Source organism: Bos javanicus, chromosome 1, assembly GCF_032452875.1.
Source record: "Bos javanicus breed banteng chromosome 1, ARS-OSU_banteng_1.0, whole genome shotgun sequence".
NCBI classification, from domain to species: Eukaryota; Metazoa; Chordata; class Mammalia; order Artiodactyla; family Bovidae; genus Bos; species Bos javanicus.
This window is the reverse complement of record NC_083868.1, coordinates 4,673,572-4,690,323: the sequence shown is the minus strand read 5'-3', so window position 1 is coordinate 4,690,323 and position 16,752 is coordinate 4,673,572. Positions and strand designations below refer to the sequence as shown.

At 45.6% G+C, this 16,752-nt stretch overlaps 1 protein-coding gene across 10 annotated transcripts in view; it reads right to left on the bottom strand.

Annotated features, from left to right (window-relative positions):
* The window catches only part of TIAM1 (TIAM Rac1 associated GEF 1), a 466,629-nt gene that overhangs the window by 59,269 nt on the left and 390,608 nt on the right, over positions 1-16,752 (bottom strand). For all 10 annotated transcript variants that reach the window (XM_061418767.1, XM_061418922.1, XM_061418676.1 and 7 more), the window contains one exon: positions 14,809-15,033. In XM_061418767.1, coding sequence (XP_061274751.1) covers positions 14,809-15,033 — 225 coding nt within the window. The remainder of the gene's footprint in view (positions 1-14,808; positions 15,034-16,752) is intronic.

Here is a 16,752-nt window from a genome sequence, read left to right as displayed (position 1 = left end):
TGAGGGCAGAAGGAGAAGGGGACAACAGAGGATGAGAAGGGTGGATGGCATCACTGACTCGATGGACGTCAGTTTGAATAAACTCCGGGAAACAGTGGAGGACAGGGAAGCCTGGCGTGCTTCAGTCCACGGGGTCGCAGAGAGTCAGGCACGACCGAGCAGCTGAACAACAGACAACAAATGTATAAAACAGGTACAACTGATGAGAACATACTGCATGGCACAGGAAACTCTACTTAATGCACTGCTGTGACCTGAACGGGAAGGACACACAAGGGAGGGGATAACATGTTTACAGACGGCTGCTTCATTGGGCGATACAGGAGAAACTAACACAACACTGTAAAGCAGCTATGTTCCAACAAAAATTTAAAACTAGATTAAAAATTAAAGTACTCACATGTGAAAGAGAAAAAAGAAAGAAAAAGAAGCTGATCTAACTCTGCCTATACTCTGGGATACAAGAGCGGGGAGAAAGGGGGGGCGCTTCTTGGAGACGAGACCTACGGGCTGGCCCCACGGGTGCTGGAGATTCAAATTTACACTATGTCCTCCATTCTGGAGACTCCGACATCTTCGTCTACTCGGGCTGGTGAAACTAAGACCGCAGACTGGGGGGCTTAAACAACAGACAGTTATTTGTCTCAGTTCTGGAGACTGGAAGTCAAAGATCAGGGTGCCAATGCATTCCTTCCAGGGTGAGGCCCTTCCCCTGGCTGGCAGATGGCTGCCACCTCCCTGGTACCCACACGACCTCGCCTTGTGTGTGCAATGTGAGACGGGTGAACCCTGGTCTCTCTTCCTCTTCTTACAAGGACACTAATCCCATTATGGGAGCCCCAGCCGGTAACTTCATCTGAACCTAATTACCTCCCAACGGCCCCCAACTCCTAATAAACCTCCCGTTGTGGGTTAGGACTTCAATGTAGGAAATCTGGCAGAACACAAACATTCAGTACGTGATACTCAAGATGAAAAACTGCCTTAAAGTTTCTCTAAATTTGTATTCCAAGGGCCTCTGGCAGAAGGCAAGAAACAAGTCTGTTCTGGAGGGAATCACCCTTAATGATGGTTTCATATTAATGGTCAGGCATAAGCTTGGTCCAACAAGAACCACAATCCATCATTATACAACACAAGGAGAACCAGCTCCCCATGATGGAGACACAGCAGCCACAACAGGCAGAAGGAGATTTCCTAGGAATAATACCGTAATTATCAGATTGTCAAATGAGTATGCTGCAAAAAAAAAGAAAAAGGAACAACAAAAGAGAGACTTTCAAAAAAGATTAGGTAAATTTGTAAAATTTTTAGAAATGAGAGCTGTAAACAGTGAAATTAAGCACTCAATGGATAAGAATAAAAGCTTAAGAAAGACGTTTGAAAGGCCTATTTGAAGACATTACCTCACTAAAGCACAGACATCCTCAAATTCTCAAACTGTCAACACAAGACTGACATAATATCAAGTCAAAATAGTGTTCAAGAAGAAAAATTTACAATAAGAAACATTTGACAAAGAGTGAGAAAGCTTAGTAATACAGAACTTTCCTAAAAAAATTCTCTAAAGGATGTATTTTGGGTGGGAAAATATGTATACACACACATGCATAATCTGGTAGACAAGGTGAGATGATAAATAAGAGCTGATATACACACAGGACAAGCTCCAGGAGATGGTGAAGGGCAGGGAGGCCTGGGGTGCTGCTGCCGCAGGGTCACAAGGAGCTGGACACGACTGAGCGGCTGAACAACACAACACAAACAGGCAAGTCACGACACTTCACGCACACACACAAAAGGCATTTGTTCCAAAAACACAAGATGAAACTCAAGCCATGGTGGGCGACTGTATTTAAATCATTTCACGATCCTTTTATGCTTCAGGAGACGTTAAAATTTTAAGGGAAAAAAAAAAAAAATTAAGGGCAACCACTGAATAGAATATAATTAGATTGTGTAAGTTGAAAGGGGAAAGTGGAATTTAGAAATTCAACCCAGAAGAGGACTAGAAAGGGCAGGAAGGATAAACGAGATCAAGATAGCAAAATATGATGAGAGAAACGAGCCAAGATATGTGGATCTTCTAAATAAATGTGATGTAGACTAAATGCAATATTAAACTTCATGTTTAGATAAAAACCAAAATAACGTCACACAAAGCCTCACCTACATGCTATACATAAGAAATAGACTAAACAAAAAAGACAAAGAAGACTGAAAGTATCGGGGTAGAAAATCAGGCAAACGTAAAGAATGCTCTTCAAATGCCAGACAAAATAGATTTAGTCAGACTACAGAAGAGGTAAACATCAAGAATTATTGAGCCTGACCCACGAGTGTATTTTAAACCCTACGCACAAGAATTTGAGGATGCATGTTTTTTCCAAGGATTAGCAATGTAGGCAAGCAGGCCACATATGAGGCTATAATATAAATCTCAACAAATAGCGAGGGATCTGAATTCAGACAGACCACACTGGCAGCAGCATTTCTGGAACAAAATTTGCTATGAACGAGCAAAAGGCCAGTAATACCAAAGACAGTTTTAGAGGGGTGCGGCGGGGAAAGAAAAAGCGAGACTGGGGTACTTCCCCTTCCAGATATCAGCATGCATTTAAAGTTAACAGTAATACAAAGCAGTGCAGAATTAGCAAGAAGACAGGCTAACAGAACAGAGAGTCCCAGAAACAGCCCCACCCATGTGTGGAAGTGTGATGCACAGCAGATGTGGCACTGCAGATCCGGGGGAAAAGAATGGAACATTTGATAATGACTACCCACATGGGGAAACAAAAAGCTGGACCCTAACTCCCATCATTCACAAGAATCAGTGCCAGGGAAGTATAAACCAGAAAGGGAAAAGTTCAAAATATAAATCTTTCAGCAGGAAATAACAGAAGAAAATGTTTGTTACCCAGGGGAGAGAGAGAAGGATTTCTTAAACAAGAAAGAAAAAAGCACAAATCCTAGGAAACAGAAAATCAGATTTTACTAAAATTAAAAACTTTCCTTTGTCAAAAGGCAACACGAGGGCAATAAGATACACTGCAGACTGAGAAAAGTTATCTTCAACTCGTATAACTGGCAAAAGTACGAATATCTAGAATATAAAAGAAGTCCTATGAATCAATAAGTGTGGGTCTATCTGATTCTAAAACATATATTCTTTTTTCACCCCGTTGGCTCTGCTTCTGCCCTTAACTGAAGATAAAAATTAATAAAAGAGGAGAGACAGAGAAAAGGCAGCAAAGATGACAGTGATGATTCTTCCTGCTCCTGTAAGCATGGATCTCTGTGTCTGTCTCCACACCCCATGAATTTGGGCTGCTCTTGTGACTTGATAGATGGGGAAACAGTGGAAACAGTGTCAGACTTTATTTTTGGGGGGCTCCAAAATCACTGCAGATGGTGACTGCAGCCATGAAATTAAAAGACGCTTACTCCTTGGAAGAAAAGTTATGACCAACCTAGATAGCATATTCAAAAGCTGAGACATACATTACTTTGCCAACAAAGGTCCGTCTAGTCAAGGCTATGGTTTTTCCTGTGGTCATGTATGGATGTGAGAGTTGGACTATGAAGAAAGCTGAGCCGAAGAATTGATGCTTTTGAACTGTGGTGTTGGAGAAGACTCTTGAGAGTCCCTTGGACTGCAAGGAGATCCAAGCAGTCCATTCTGAAGGAGATCAGCCCTGGGATTTCTTTGGAAGGAATGATGCTAAAGCTGAAACTCCAGTACTTTGGCCACCTCATGCAAAGAGTTGACTCATTGGAAAAGACTCTGATGCTGGGAGGGATTGGGGGCAGGAGAAGGGGACGACAGAGGATGAGATGGCTGTATGGCATCACTGACTCGATGGACGTGAGTCTGAGTGAACTCTGGGAGTTGGTGATGGACAGGGAGGCCTGGCGTGTGTGATTCATGGGGTCACAAAGAGTTGGACACGACTGAGCGACTGAACTGAACTGTGACTTGATTTGAACAGCAGCATGTGACCCAAGTGGTGATATGTGAATTCTGAGCTAAGGTCTCATGTGGCTTTACAGTTTGGGGTCTGATCCTCCAGGAATGCTGGACCATCATATGATAAAACCCCCAAGGTAGCTTCTTGAGAATGAAAGACCTCAAAGAAAGAGGGGTCCAGCCAACCAATCACCAAATACGTGAAAAAGGCCAGCTTAACTCAGTCCCAGTCAAGCCCAAATGGCACAGCCAACGAGAGTGACTGAGGCAAGGAGCGCAGACCAAGCACCCAGCTGAGCCCGGCCCAGCAGTGAGCAAATTAAATGGTGGTTTCCCGTGGTTTGTTACAAGGTAGTGGATGACCAATACGTGGTTAGCGGAACTCAAGTCATCAAAGAAAGCCAGAGAGGCAGGAATTGACACTGGTGCCCTTTAAGAGAGCTGAAGAGAGATACCAGCATGGCAGGAACAGGGAATTAAACCAGGAAAAGCCACGTTCTTGCTCCCACACTTCAAGGCTTTCTCTGAACACCTCCCAGGGGAAGAGTTTATAGAACACCATTGTTGAGTTTCTACGCAACCCTATACAAACAGAATTTTGCAACTTCCTACTCTAGCTTCCTTCACCACAAGAGACTTTTCCTCTAACGACAGACACTGAAGGAATTATTTTCTTTGTCCCCATTTACTCACCAGTGCACATGCAGACAGCTCCAGAGAACTGAAGACAGGCTAAGAGCGTGTTGAGGAAGCAAGAACAGGAAACTGCCTGTCCCACCTCTACTCTTCCCAGCACCCAGCACATCACTACGTGGCACAAAGGAGGTGCCAGTGACACCTGGAACCAGAGACGGAACAGGGCCAGAACTATAGGGACAGAGGATGAGCGGGGGTAGGCAACGGAGAGTTATTCAGCTATAAAACCAAAGGACGACAGAGGATGAGACGGTTGAATGGCATCACCGACTCGATGGACACGAGTTTCAGCAAGCTTCAGGAGTTGGTGGTGGACAGGGAAGCCTGGCGTGCTGCAGTCCACGGGGTCGCAGAGAGTCAGACACGACTGAGCGACGGAACTGAACCGACCTAAAAACCAAAGGAAATCTACTATATTTAACAACATGGATGGACCTTGAGGGCATTATGCTAAGTGAAATAAGTCAGAGAAAGAAAATACTGTACGATCTCACTTATATGTAGAATCTAAAAACACGGCAAAAGCCCTCACGGACACAGAGAACAGATTGGAGACTGCCAGAGGTAGGGGGTAGTGGGGCAGGTAGGTAAAACGGGTAAAAAGGTAAAAATGTACAGTTATAAAATAAATAAATCATGGGGACGTACAACATTTGTTGCTGTCTAGTCACAAAGTCATGTACAACTCTTTGTGAACCCCGTGGACTGCAGCCCGCCGGGCTCCTCTGTCTGCGGGATTTCTCAGGCGAGAGCACTGGAGTGGGTTGCCACTTCCTTCTTCAGGGGATCTTTTGGACCCAGGGATGGAACCTGCGTCTCCCGTATTGCAGGCGAATTCTTTACTGCTGAGCCAGCTGGGAAGCCATACACACACACACACACACACACACACACACACACTAATTAATAATACTGTATTGTATTTGAAGAAAGTAAACCTCAAAAGTTCTCATCATCAGGAAAAAACAAAAAGTATGTGTCCTGGTGGATGTTAACTAGACACAGTGCAGATCATATAGCAATAGATACAAACATAGAATCATTATGTTCTACTCCTGAAACTAATGTTATACATCCATTACACCCCAATTTTTAAAAACAGGATAAGCAGGGCGGGTGGCTCGGTAAAGAATCCGCCTGCAATGCAGGAGATCTGGGCCGGGCAGAACCCCTGGAGCAGGCCACGGCAGCCCACTCCAGTACTCTTGCCTGGAGAATCCCATGGACAGAGGAGCCTGGTGGGCTACGAGAGTTGGACACGACTGAGTGACCAAGCACAGGGCGGCCTCAGAGAATGGGGAAGCTCAGGGCAGAGCCGAGCCCAGCAGGACAGAACCCATAGGCCATCACAAAAGCTGCCATAAATAACATTTAATGTTGTGAACAGATGTGATCATTTCTCTGCTTCTTAAAATTATTTTCACATCATAATGGGACTGTTTCTGTAACCAAGGAAACCTTTGCTGCTAGCACGTCCCACTCACCATTATCAGGATAGAAAACAATGAGGTTCGGAGAAGTACAAACACATGCACGTAAGCTTACATTTCAATTAATCTCTTTACTCGGATGAGGTACATTCACTCAGGTTCCATTCAAGCCCATTAGAACTTAACAGAGGAAGGCAAAAAAGATCTTTGCCTTATGAGATATATTAACAATGTTTGTTAAACTAAGAGATACTCCAAACATTTCCCAAGAAAAACCAATCATAACTGACTTTTTAAAGGTCTTTATTAACACCTGGGTTTCAATCTCTGAGTGAAAAACAACTGAGGGGAAGGGAAAAAGGAAAGGTTAGACACGGCCAGTAAAGATACTGGGGCTTCCCAATGCAGCAGACATGGGTTCTATCCCTGGGTTGGGAAGATCCCCTGGAGGGGAAATGGCAACACAGTCCAGTATTCTTGGCTGGATATTTCCATGGATGGAGAAGCCTGGTGGGCTACAGTCCACGGGTCGCAGAGTCAGATGTGACTAAATGTGCATGTGTGCATGCACACGCACGCACACACACACACACACACACACACAGAGGAAAGAGACTGAGCTGGAACCCAATCCTTAGGCTATGATTTTGCTTTGCTTTTCAGCCATTTTACTGTCATATAAGAACTCCATAAAAACACTCATAATATATAAGATCAATATAAACACTCACCCCTCCCCCAAGCTAAGAAAATAAAATCAAAACAATTATAAAGGAAAAAAAAAGAACCCTCAGGAGAGCTATATATACTCTATAGGGGGCAGGGGAGGAAAAACACTACAATTTTAACTGAAAGACAAGTTCTTTCCAACCACATTTCACAAAATCCCAGAGTCTGTTTCTCTACACAGAACAGTTTTTTAATCCATAAAAACTGTACATATAGTTCTTCCCAATCTTATCAGCTTGTTGTGAAAGTCAAACTATAATCCACTAATGTTCTTTAAAATTATACAAATGGAGGCTTTTCATCTCCGAAGCAACACTGTTTTTCCACACACAGGGCTTGATGGTGTCATTAATCAGCACCAGCCGGAAGGCAGGACCAGGCGTTGGGGTTTCCCCAGCAGGGCACTCGGGAGCGGGACCTGTGCTGGGTGACAGTAAGCATCGCACACGGCAGTTTACAAAGCGCACACGGTTCCACATTTTCCCAGCAGACATCTTGAAGGCCACGCGCACCTGGCTATCTGTGAGTCTGGAGAACGCAACCCTGCCCGCCCGCAGGAAGACAAGTCTGGGCGGCTCCTCTCGCTGTGTCGCGCCTCCCTCCCGGCTGTCTGCAGAATGGAGCTGCAGACAATGTGTGTGGAACGTCAACCAGAAACAACCTTGCACTTCACGGGCACAGGTTTGCACTGCTGGGCAAATCAAAGAAGGCTAACGGCTTCCTCCACTCTGACCAAGATGCCGTGACTCTCCTGGCTATCACAGAAGCCTTTCCTGTTACAGCAAAGGCTGCTTAATCTACTTCCTGCAGGTGGGCTCCCAGTGCCCACCACAGATGGCCATCTTTCCACTCAGCATCAGATCCAGGGGGCTGACTCTCCAAACCCAAGGCTCACCCCAACTGCCTTTAACAGGTAGGGGCTAGGGTGGGCCAAGCCACTTAACCCACCCAGCTCAACTTCTGGAAAGACCATTTTTCAAATTAGAAGCAATGGCAGCCCACTTCAATATTCTTGCCTGGAGAATCCCATGGACAGAGGAGCCTGGCGGGCTTCATGAAGTCTATGGGGTCACAAAGGGTCGGACACGAACACTGTTAGTTCACTGAGCTTTCATCGTAACTGTTGATTAGTCGCTTAGTAGTGTCTGATGCTTTGCGATCCCACAGACTGTAGTCTGCCAGACACCTCTGTGTATGGGATTCCTCAGGCAAGAATACTGGAGTGGGTTGCCATTTCCTTCTCCAGGAGATCTTCCTGACCCAGGGCTTGAACCCGTGTCTCCTGCTTTGGCAGGCAGATTCTTTACCATTGAGACCCCAGGGAAGCCCTTCATTGTAATATCATAAACTATTTGCTGATCTAAGCAAGGGCACCTGTTTTATGCCAACTGGTCAAGTGAATTTTAGGGATGATAAAGCCAAGCTGCCTCCATCACAAAACTCAAATGTACTTGACCCTTAAGCACAGAACTTAAAGTAAGAGAGACAGACATTTTGAAGTCCTGGAAAGACATCATGGATGCCCTCTGAATTATAATTCTTATAGCTGGCATGATGTCAGGGGCTTTTGTTTTATCAAAGTTATTTCAAAAATTATTTTAGATTAGATTTGCTTTCCTACATTGATGTTCATATAATACTTCGCTAACTGAGGAGTAAAGGTTTATATTCTAATAAACCAGGCCAGTGGTTTCACCTGGAAAAATTTCGCCCTGAGAGAACATTTAGCAATGTCTGAAGATTATTTTCGATTGACACAATTTGGGAAAGAGGGTTATAAGGACTAGCTGAGAGTGGTTTGTTGGAAAACTGCTAACGTCAAGGCTGAGAACAGCCCACCACAACAAAGAATTCTCTGGTCTGAAATGGCAGCAGCACCAGATGAGATCATAATTCAAAATAAATCACACAGGAGCATGAGAGAGACTTTCTGAGACGCTCAAAGAAACTAAAGTTTTGCAACTTCCTATGGAAATGGCAACCCACTCCAGTGTTCTTGCCTGGAGAATCCCAGGGATGGGGGAGCCTGGTGGGCTGCCGTCTATGGGGTCGCACAGAGTTGGACACGACAGAAGCGACTTAGCAGTAGCAGCATGCCAGCTTCCCCTTCACTTCAAGGCTCTTTCTAAAACAAGAGCCACTGAAGCAACAAGCTTTCTGTCTGGACCTCCTTCCCCCATTTTCATACCGGTATGGACCTAAACAACTGTTGAAAAAAAAGATGAAGAATAGCCCCAGGCAGATTTCCACAAGGACACATGGATGGCCAATGGCCAAGAATGAAAACTGAGTCTTAGAGGGAACCCCAAGGATGGGATCTATTTTCCAGTCCCTGACATTCCAAACCAACACAGCAACCCATACCGGGAAGTGTCCTTCCCATACTGAGGAAGGGGAGGATAAAGAAGATCACCTAGCAGGTTGTCATTACAAAAATCTCAACGAAGCAGACAACAGAAAGTTATCCACAAACACCCCAGTTATGGTCTGCATGGGGCCGTAACATTCCAATCATCTTACCATTTCATGCAGACAAAAAACAGGACCAAGAACCAAGGAGAGAGCTGGTGACCTGAGAGAGTAACCTCCCATCTTGACGGCACATTAGAACCACCTGAAAGTTTTTAAGCAACCACACACCCTAACAAATGCATACCCAAGCCCTGCCCCAGACCAAGGGAATCACTATTTCTGAAAAGAGGCCCTGCGGTCTCAGCATTTAAGACAGTAGAATCTACTTCTTTCTACCCAGGGAAGGAAACTGCTTTAAGTATACTTCATAAACTTAGTTCTCAGACAATATCCTGGTGTAGACAGAAGTGGAGTAGAGTACTGAGGAGAATAACACCCAGCAGCCCCTGGTTACAAGTCAGAGAACCTTCCCGTCACCATTAAGACACTGTGCTTTGAAAGCGTATTCACTGAGCACCTCCTAGGACTTATTCTGAACACTTTAATTACTCAATCATTCCTCACAATAGCCTCATTTGATAGTAGCGTGGTATGATCCCAACTGCAGGCACGAGGTCACGGGGCACAGATTAACCATAATCTGTTCAAAGTCACGAAGCTAATAAAGATCAACACGGGACTCATTCCCAAGGAACCTGGTTCCACAGCCCACTTAAGCCATTAGGCAGTGAGGTTTCTACATCAAGGAAACAAACCTCTCCATGAAAAAGGCTTCACAAAGAATCCAGCCCTGAAAGTTAATCACATCTTTCCGTCAGAATTCTCAGGGCAGGATCAGGGCCAAGCTTGCAGACTTGGACCTGCTACAAGGGGCGATTCACCAGGTAAAACCTCCTGCAGATAGGCACCAGCCGGGGTGCCTGTGGACACGGCCAGGCCCTCTGTCCACGTGGCCTCACATTCCCTATGACCACCCTAAAATGGTCTCCCATCACATCTCAACTCTGTCACTCAGGATGCTTCTTATTTTTAGTTACTTCTAAATTTAGACTAAGGCTATAGTCCACAGTTTCTCCGTTGTTTTCTATAGTCACTGCAGCTGTCTGTGGACACTGCTTTATCTCTACTTCATTGCGGACCATCTTTCAGGTTGTTTTATCCTGTTTACTCGCCCCCTCTTTTATCTTCCACTGTTAAATGCAGACAAGGAAATGGTAACAACCAGAAAGCAAACAGGCTGGGACCCAGGTGGGGGGCTGAGTGTCTTGCTTCCCTCTGGCCACGGGGATGGAGCTGCAGCTGCTGAGAGCGTTTGAGAATGCTTCTGGAACTTAATAATGTTGAAACCAACTTAGAAAACATCCAGGAAACCCACACTGTGACTTTACCTTCACGCTGTATTTCTGAACCAGGTTGATTATCTAACTTGACCAAGCACACTTGATTCTGAAGGGTTTTTGATCACTACAAAATAGTAAAAGGTGAAGTGATTAAAAGAACAAAGAACTACACTAGAATGTTAAAGCATAAGGACAGAAGCATGTCACAGTCAACAGGGAACATTCAGCAACCAGCTTAATTCTTTTTTTTTTTTTCCAGCTTAATTCTTAAGAGCAAATACTTAAATGTCGATTCCAAGACATGTGTGTGTATGTGTTAGTCACTCAGTCTTGTCCAATTCTTTGTGACCCCATGAACTGTAGCCCTCGGGGCTCCTCAGTCCATGGGATTCGCCCAGAAAGAAGTCTGGAACGGACAGTCATTTCCTTCTCCAGTGGATCTTGTCATCCCAGGGATCGGACCTGGATCTCTTGCATTATAGCCAGATTCTTTACTGTCTGAGCCACCAGAGAAGCCCAGTTTTGATTTGGAAACAAACAAATACATAAATCTTCTAAGAATGATTCCAAAATAAAAAAAGTTTTAATGGGGTTTAAACAACATTCAGTTCAGTTCAGTTGCTCAGTCCTCTCCGATTCTTTGCGACCCCAGGAATCACAGCACGCCAGGCCTCCCTGTCCATCACCAACTCCCGGAGTTCACTCAAACTCATGTCCATCAAGTTGGTAATGCCAACCAGCCATCTCATCCTCTGTTGTCCCCTTCTCCTCCTGCCCTCAATCCCTCCCACCATCAGGGTCTTTTCCAATGAGTCAACTCTTCGCATGAGGTGGCCAAAGTATTGGAGTTTCAGCTTCAACATCAGTCCTTCCAAAGAACACCCAGGACTGGTCTTTAGGATGGACTGGTTGGACCTCCTTGCGGTCGAAGGGACTCTCAAGAGTCTCCTCCAACACCACAAGTTCAAATGCATCAATTCTTAAACAACATTAGGTTCAGTATATTTAGCACACAGATTTCAAAGGCATCTGGTCTAAAGGAGGATGTATGGTCAGCTGTGGACAGGGTAAAGCTATGTACACAGAATATACCCAGATATTCTCAAAATAGGTACCTATGTACAAACACATCTTTAAAATAAAAAAAATTTTAATAAAGTCTTAAAACTTCACAAACTGTGTATATGCATAAACACAGAGACACACACAAATCTTTTCTCAAAAGAAAGAAATACATCAAAACAGTGATTGTGTTTAAAGGAACAAATCATGAGCAATTTCACACTTTATATGAGAGGTCTGTAAAGGGCCAGATAGTATTTTCAGCTTTGCAGACCATGCATCCCAGTCATAACTACTCAAATCTGCCGCTGAAATGGGAAAGCAGCCAGAGACAAAACATCAATGAATGGGTGTGACTGTGTTCCAATAAAGCTTTATTTATAAAAAGAGGCCATAGGCTGGATTTGGCCAGTGCGTCTTAATTTGCCAACCCTTAATTTATACCCATAACCTACAAGGAAAAACTGAGACAGGAGAAAATATCCAAAAAATGGTTGAGCACACACTGTGATTTGTAGTATGTACACCCAGACCTTACAAAATCCTTTCAATAACCTAACGTAACCCAACACGCCTCACTTGGGTCATTTTACAGAAACCACTGTGAACTAAGTTTTATGGGGTTGAGCCTGCCATCTTGTGGTCACGTAAAAGAACAGCCTTCGTGGTATTCATTCCCTATCATTTAAACATTCACAGCTCCCTGATCAGAAAGAGAAAAACACTCCATTGTGTATATGTACCACAGCTTTCTTATCCATTCATCTGCTGATGGACATCTAGGTTGCTTCCATGTCTTGGCTATTATAAACAGTGCTGCGATGAACATTGGGGTACACGTGTCTCTTTCCCTTCTGGTTTCCTCAGTGTGTATAGTAAGCCAGAAGGAAAAACATAAATACAGTATACTAACGCATATATATGGAATTTAGAAAGATGGTAACAATAACCCGGTGTACGAGACAGCAAAAGAGACACTGATGTATAGAACAGTCTTATGGACTCTGTGGGAGAGGGAGAGGGTGGGAAGATTTGGGAGAATGGCAATGAAACATGTAAAATATCATGTAGGAAACGAGTTGCCAGTCCAGGTTCGATGTACGATGCTGGATGCTTGGGGCTGGTGCACTGGGACGGCCCAGAGGGATGGTATGGGGAGGGAGGAGCGAGGAGGGTTCGGGATGGGGAACACATGTATACCTGTGGTGGATTCATTTTGATATTTGGCAAAACTAATACAATTATGTAAAGTTTAAAAATAAAATAAAATTAGAAAAAAAAATAAAAAGAAAGAGAAAAACAAATACCATTTGATACCACTTATACGTGGAATCTAAAATACGATATGAACGAACCTATCTACGAAATAGAAACAAAATCAGGGACAGAGAAGAGACTGGTGGTTATCTTCAACCAGGGGAGGAGGGTGCGAGAGGGTAGGAGTGGGTGTTTCAGATTAGCAGATGCAAACGGGCATATGCAGAATGGATAAACAATAAGGTCCTACTATAGAGCACAGGGCACTATATTCCATACCCTGTGATAAGCCATAATGGAAGAGAATATGAAAAAGAATATATATATATATATACGTATATGTTATATATGTATGTGTGTGTATATATATGTATATGTATGTACATATGTTGTTGTTCAGTCACCCAGTCATATCCACCTCTTGTGACCCCATGGACTGCAGCACGCCAGGCCTCCTATATCTTTAGGTTTCTCAAGTGGCCCCAATGGTAAAGAATCTGCCTGCCAATGCAGGAGACATGGGTTCAATCCCTGAGTTGGGAAGATCCCCTGAAGTAGGAAATGGCAACCCACTCTAGTATTCTTGCCTGGAAAATTCCATGGGCAGAGGAGCCTGGCAGGCTATATAGTCCATGGGGTCACAAAAAGTCGGACAGGACTAAGCACTCACACTACATATATATATCTATATATCTGAGTCACTTTGCTGTATGGTGTTTAAGTAATGCAACACTGTAATTCAACTATATTTCAATTAAACAAACAAAAAGGTACACAGCTCCCTGGAATGCTTTCCTAAAGATACGATGGGCGTATGGGTACTACAATTGATTGGGATTGATTCTCTCAAGACTCAACTTGTCAAATTCTCCCAGGGAACCACTCGATAAAAGGATGAGCTATCAGCAGGCATCTGGTGTGATCTATTCTTATCGACCGAGCTTCAGAAGGGACTTTGCAAAACAAGAATACTCAAAGTACCTACACTCAGAGGTGGGAAAGGAAGACCTTTTTTAACCCAACTTTTAAAAATAAGTCCCCAGTCCCAGCTTACTAAAAGCCACCCCAGCTCTAGAACAGATCACGGTGAGATTAAGCGAGAGCCGTATCTATTCATCCGTGGGCTTGTTCCCAGATTCTCCTGCTGAACAAGAATGAGCACCTAAAAATGAAGAAGCTCTAAGCCCAGTCCCAGGAAACAAATTCAGGAGATGGAGAGATGCAAGCAAGAACAGTGTTGCAGGAAGAGAGCCCACATGAAAGATGTCTGGGGAGCCAGAGGATGGAGCTCGGTGGGGGTCCCAGAAGGCTTCCTGGGGCAGGTCGCATCCAAGCTGCTCCTTCTAGAGTGAGCATAAGGTTGTCAGAGGGAGAGGAAGGAAAGGTATAAACAGGAAAAACAGCAGATGGCGCAGGGGAGGGGGTTTCTGCCAAAGGGCTCGTCTCCAGACTCGAGGTCAGAAGAGCCCCAGGGAAAAGCAGACCAAACACCAGCTCTGGGCATATTTCCACTCCAGGCTTCTCAGTCCACATCCTCTCCCCTTCCACACAAGGAAACACAGGACTGGGGCAACACAGGAGATGGTGCCGTGGAAGCAGGGGCAGGACCAAAGCCCCAGCATGTTCAGTGACTCCTGGCAGTCCGGCGTCTCTACATCTCCACCCACAGTCAAGAGACAGTGGCCTCCATCTACTTATCTTTCCCCCAGAGCACAAAGAGCAGCAGCACAACAGAGCTTTCCATTGCAGCCAAGCGGCAATTCCACCAGCAGGTAAGTTCCCAGCCCCTTTACACCTCGACATGGGAGCTCAGTAACCTGATCATCTTCCTCAGGCATCTCACAGGACCTGCCAGGCGCAGGAAATCCACCGAAAGACGCAAGCCACAAGGGGCACCCCCAGGGCACAGCCATACCTGTGTCACTGCTGAGAAAGGCGAGGGGGCTCTCGCCGAGGTCGGCCGGGCCGTCCAGCCGATGGGGCGGGTTCTCCAGCAGCTCTGCTCCTCCCTCCAGCTCGGGGCAGGTCCTCACCAGGAGGCCCAGGCACGGCTGTGTGAGGAAATCTCTGAGCACAGAGGAGTTCAGGGTGCCTGCAGCCCGCTTATTGATCTCGAGAATCTCATCTCCCGCCTTCAGGCCTGCCAACGCGAGATGGAAAAATGTTTAATCTCACACACACACACATACATAAAAGCAGCAGCAGCGTCGAATCAGATCGCAGCAGCAGAGGAGCCCCGCTTCTAAAGGGCACACCGAGCTCGCCTGGTAGAGGTGCCGCTGCTGCACACAAGCTGGCGTGTGCCAGGGGGCTCCTCGGGTGACCACGTGGGCTTCGGTTCTGGAAGGTTCTAGACTGGGATGTCCCAGCAGGCCTGAGCTGCCCTGAACACACCAACCAAACAACCACACCCCTTCTTGAATCTACGTGCTCTGCTGTTAGCTGCTCAGTCCTGTCTGACTCTTTGTGACCCCATGGTCTGTGGCCCGCCAGGCTCCTCTGTCCATGGGATTCTTTGGGTAAGAATACTGGAGTGGGTTGCCACGCCCTTCTCCAGGGGATCTTCCCAACCCAGAGATCAAACCTGGGTCTCCTGCACAGCAGGCAGATTCTTTACCACCTGAGCCCCCAGGGAAGCCCATGTGTTCTATCCTAGCTACTGTCCCACAATTTCAAGGGGAAACATGGCAATGCGCCCTGATTTCAGCAATGCGTGTGCCATGTACACGCCTGTCTACCATGGACACGTGTGCATAGTCAGCTAAAGCCTAAAAATCGTTGCTATGGAAACAAAATGCAGGCGTCTCCTCAGCTACAATCACTGAAGGTCATCTCATTCCAAACACATTCAGGGATAAGTTTACAGAACCAAATGCAATCATATTTGCTCCCCGCACCCTGTCCTCCCCCCAACCACCTTTTTATATGGGCTTCCCAGGTGGTGCTAGTGGTAAAGAATCCACCTGCCAATGCAGGAGATGCAAGAGACTCAGGTTCGATTCCTGGATCGGGCAGATCCCCTGGAAGAGGAAATGGCAATCCACTTCAGTATTCTTGCCTGGAGAATTTCATGGGCAGAGGAGCCTGGACTGAACCACCACCACCTTTTATACAAAACGACATCAGAACCTTGGGGTGAGTGGCCTTCTGAAGGTCCCGAAAGGTTCTGCTACTTTTGCAAAGCGTTCTCGGGGGCTGCCAGAGCTTGGGACCCAGAGGAGTAGCCATGAAGCAGCCCAGCCTTGGAGAACAGGAACTTGTGATTGACTCGGGGCAGGTCTGCCTGACATTTAAAGAACTTTGCAGCCGTGTGAGAAAGGGAGAGGTTAGGGGAGAACAGGAGACAAAACACGGGGTCCTTTCAGCTAAGAAGAAGGAAAGAGGCTGATTTCTATTTTCAAGACTAATGTGGAAAAACAAATCTGTAAAAAGGGAGTGACCGAAGAAGGGCAAAGGCAAAGGATGATCTTCACCCAACGCGAAGCCACACAGCCCCTCGGGCGTCCGCAAGTCTCACTCTGATTCCTCAGACAAGTTCTCACTTCCCCGCTTCGCCGGGTCACACCTCAAGGTCAGCTTTACTCAGGTTTCCAAAACACTTGAAATCAACCCTCTGTCATGAAAATACTCGAGGAAACATCACGGGTGAGAAGGCAATGGGAGAGAAATGAGAAAGTTTCTCTCCATGCCAAAGGTGGAATTCTACGAGACTAACCATTCCACTTCCAGGCAAAAGATCCTGGCGTTACAACATTTGAATTGAAAGTACCAAACTTCCACATGTGAAAGGCAGCTGTCATCTTTGAAGTCTTCTCTTGGAGACAACTCCTTTGGTTGGGCATCAGAGGCCGTAATATAA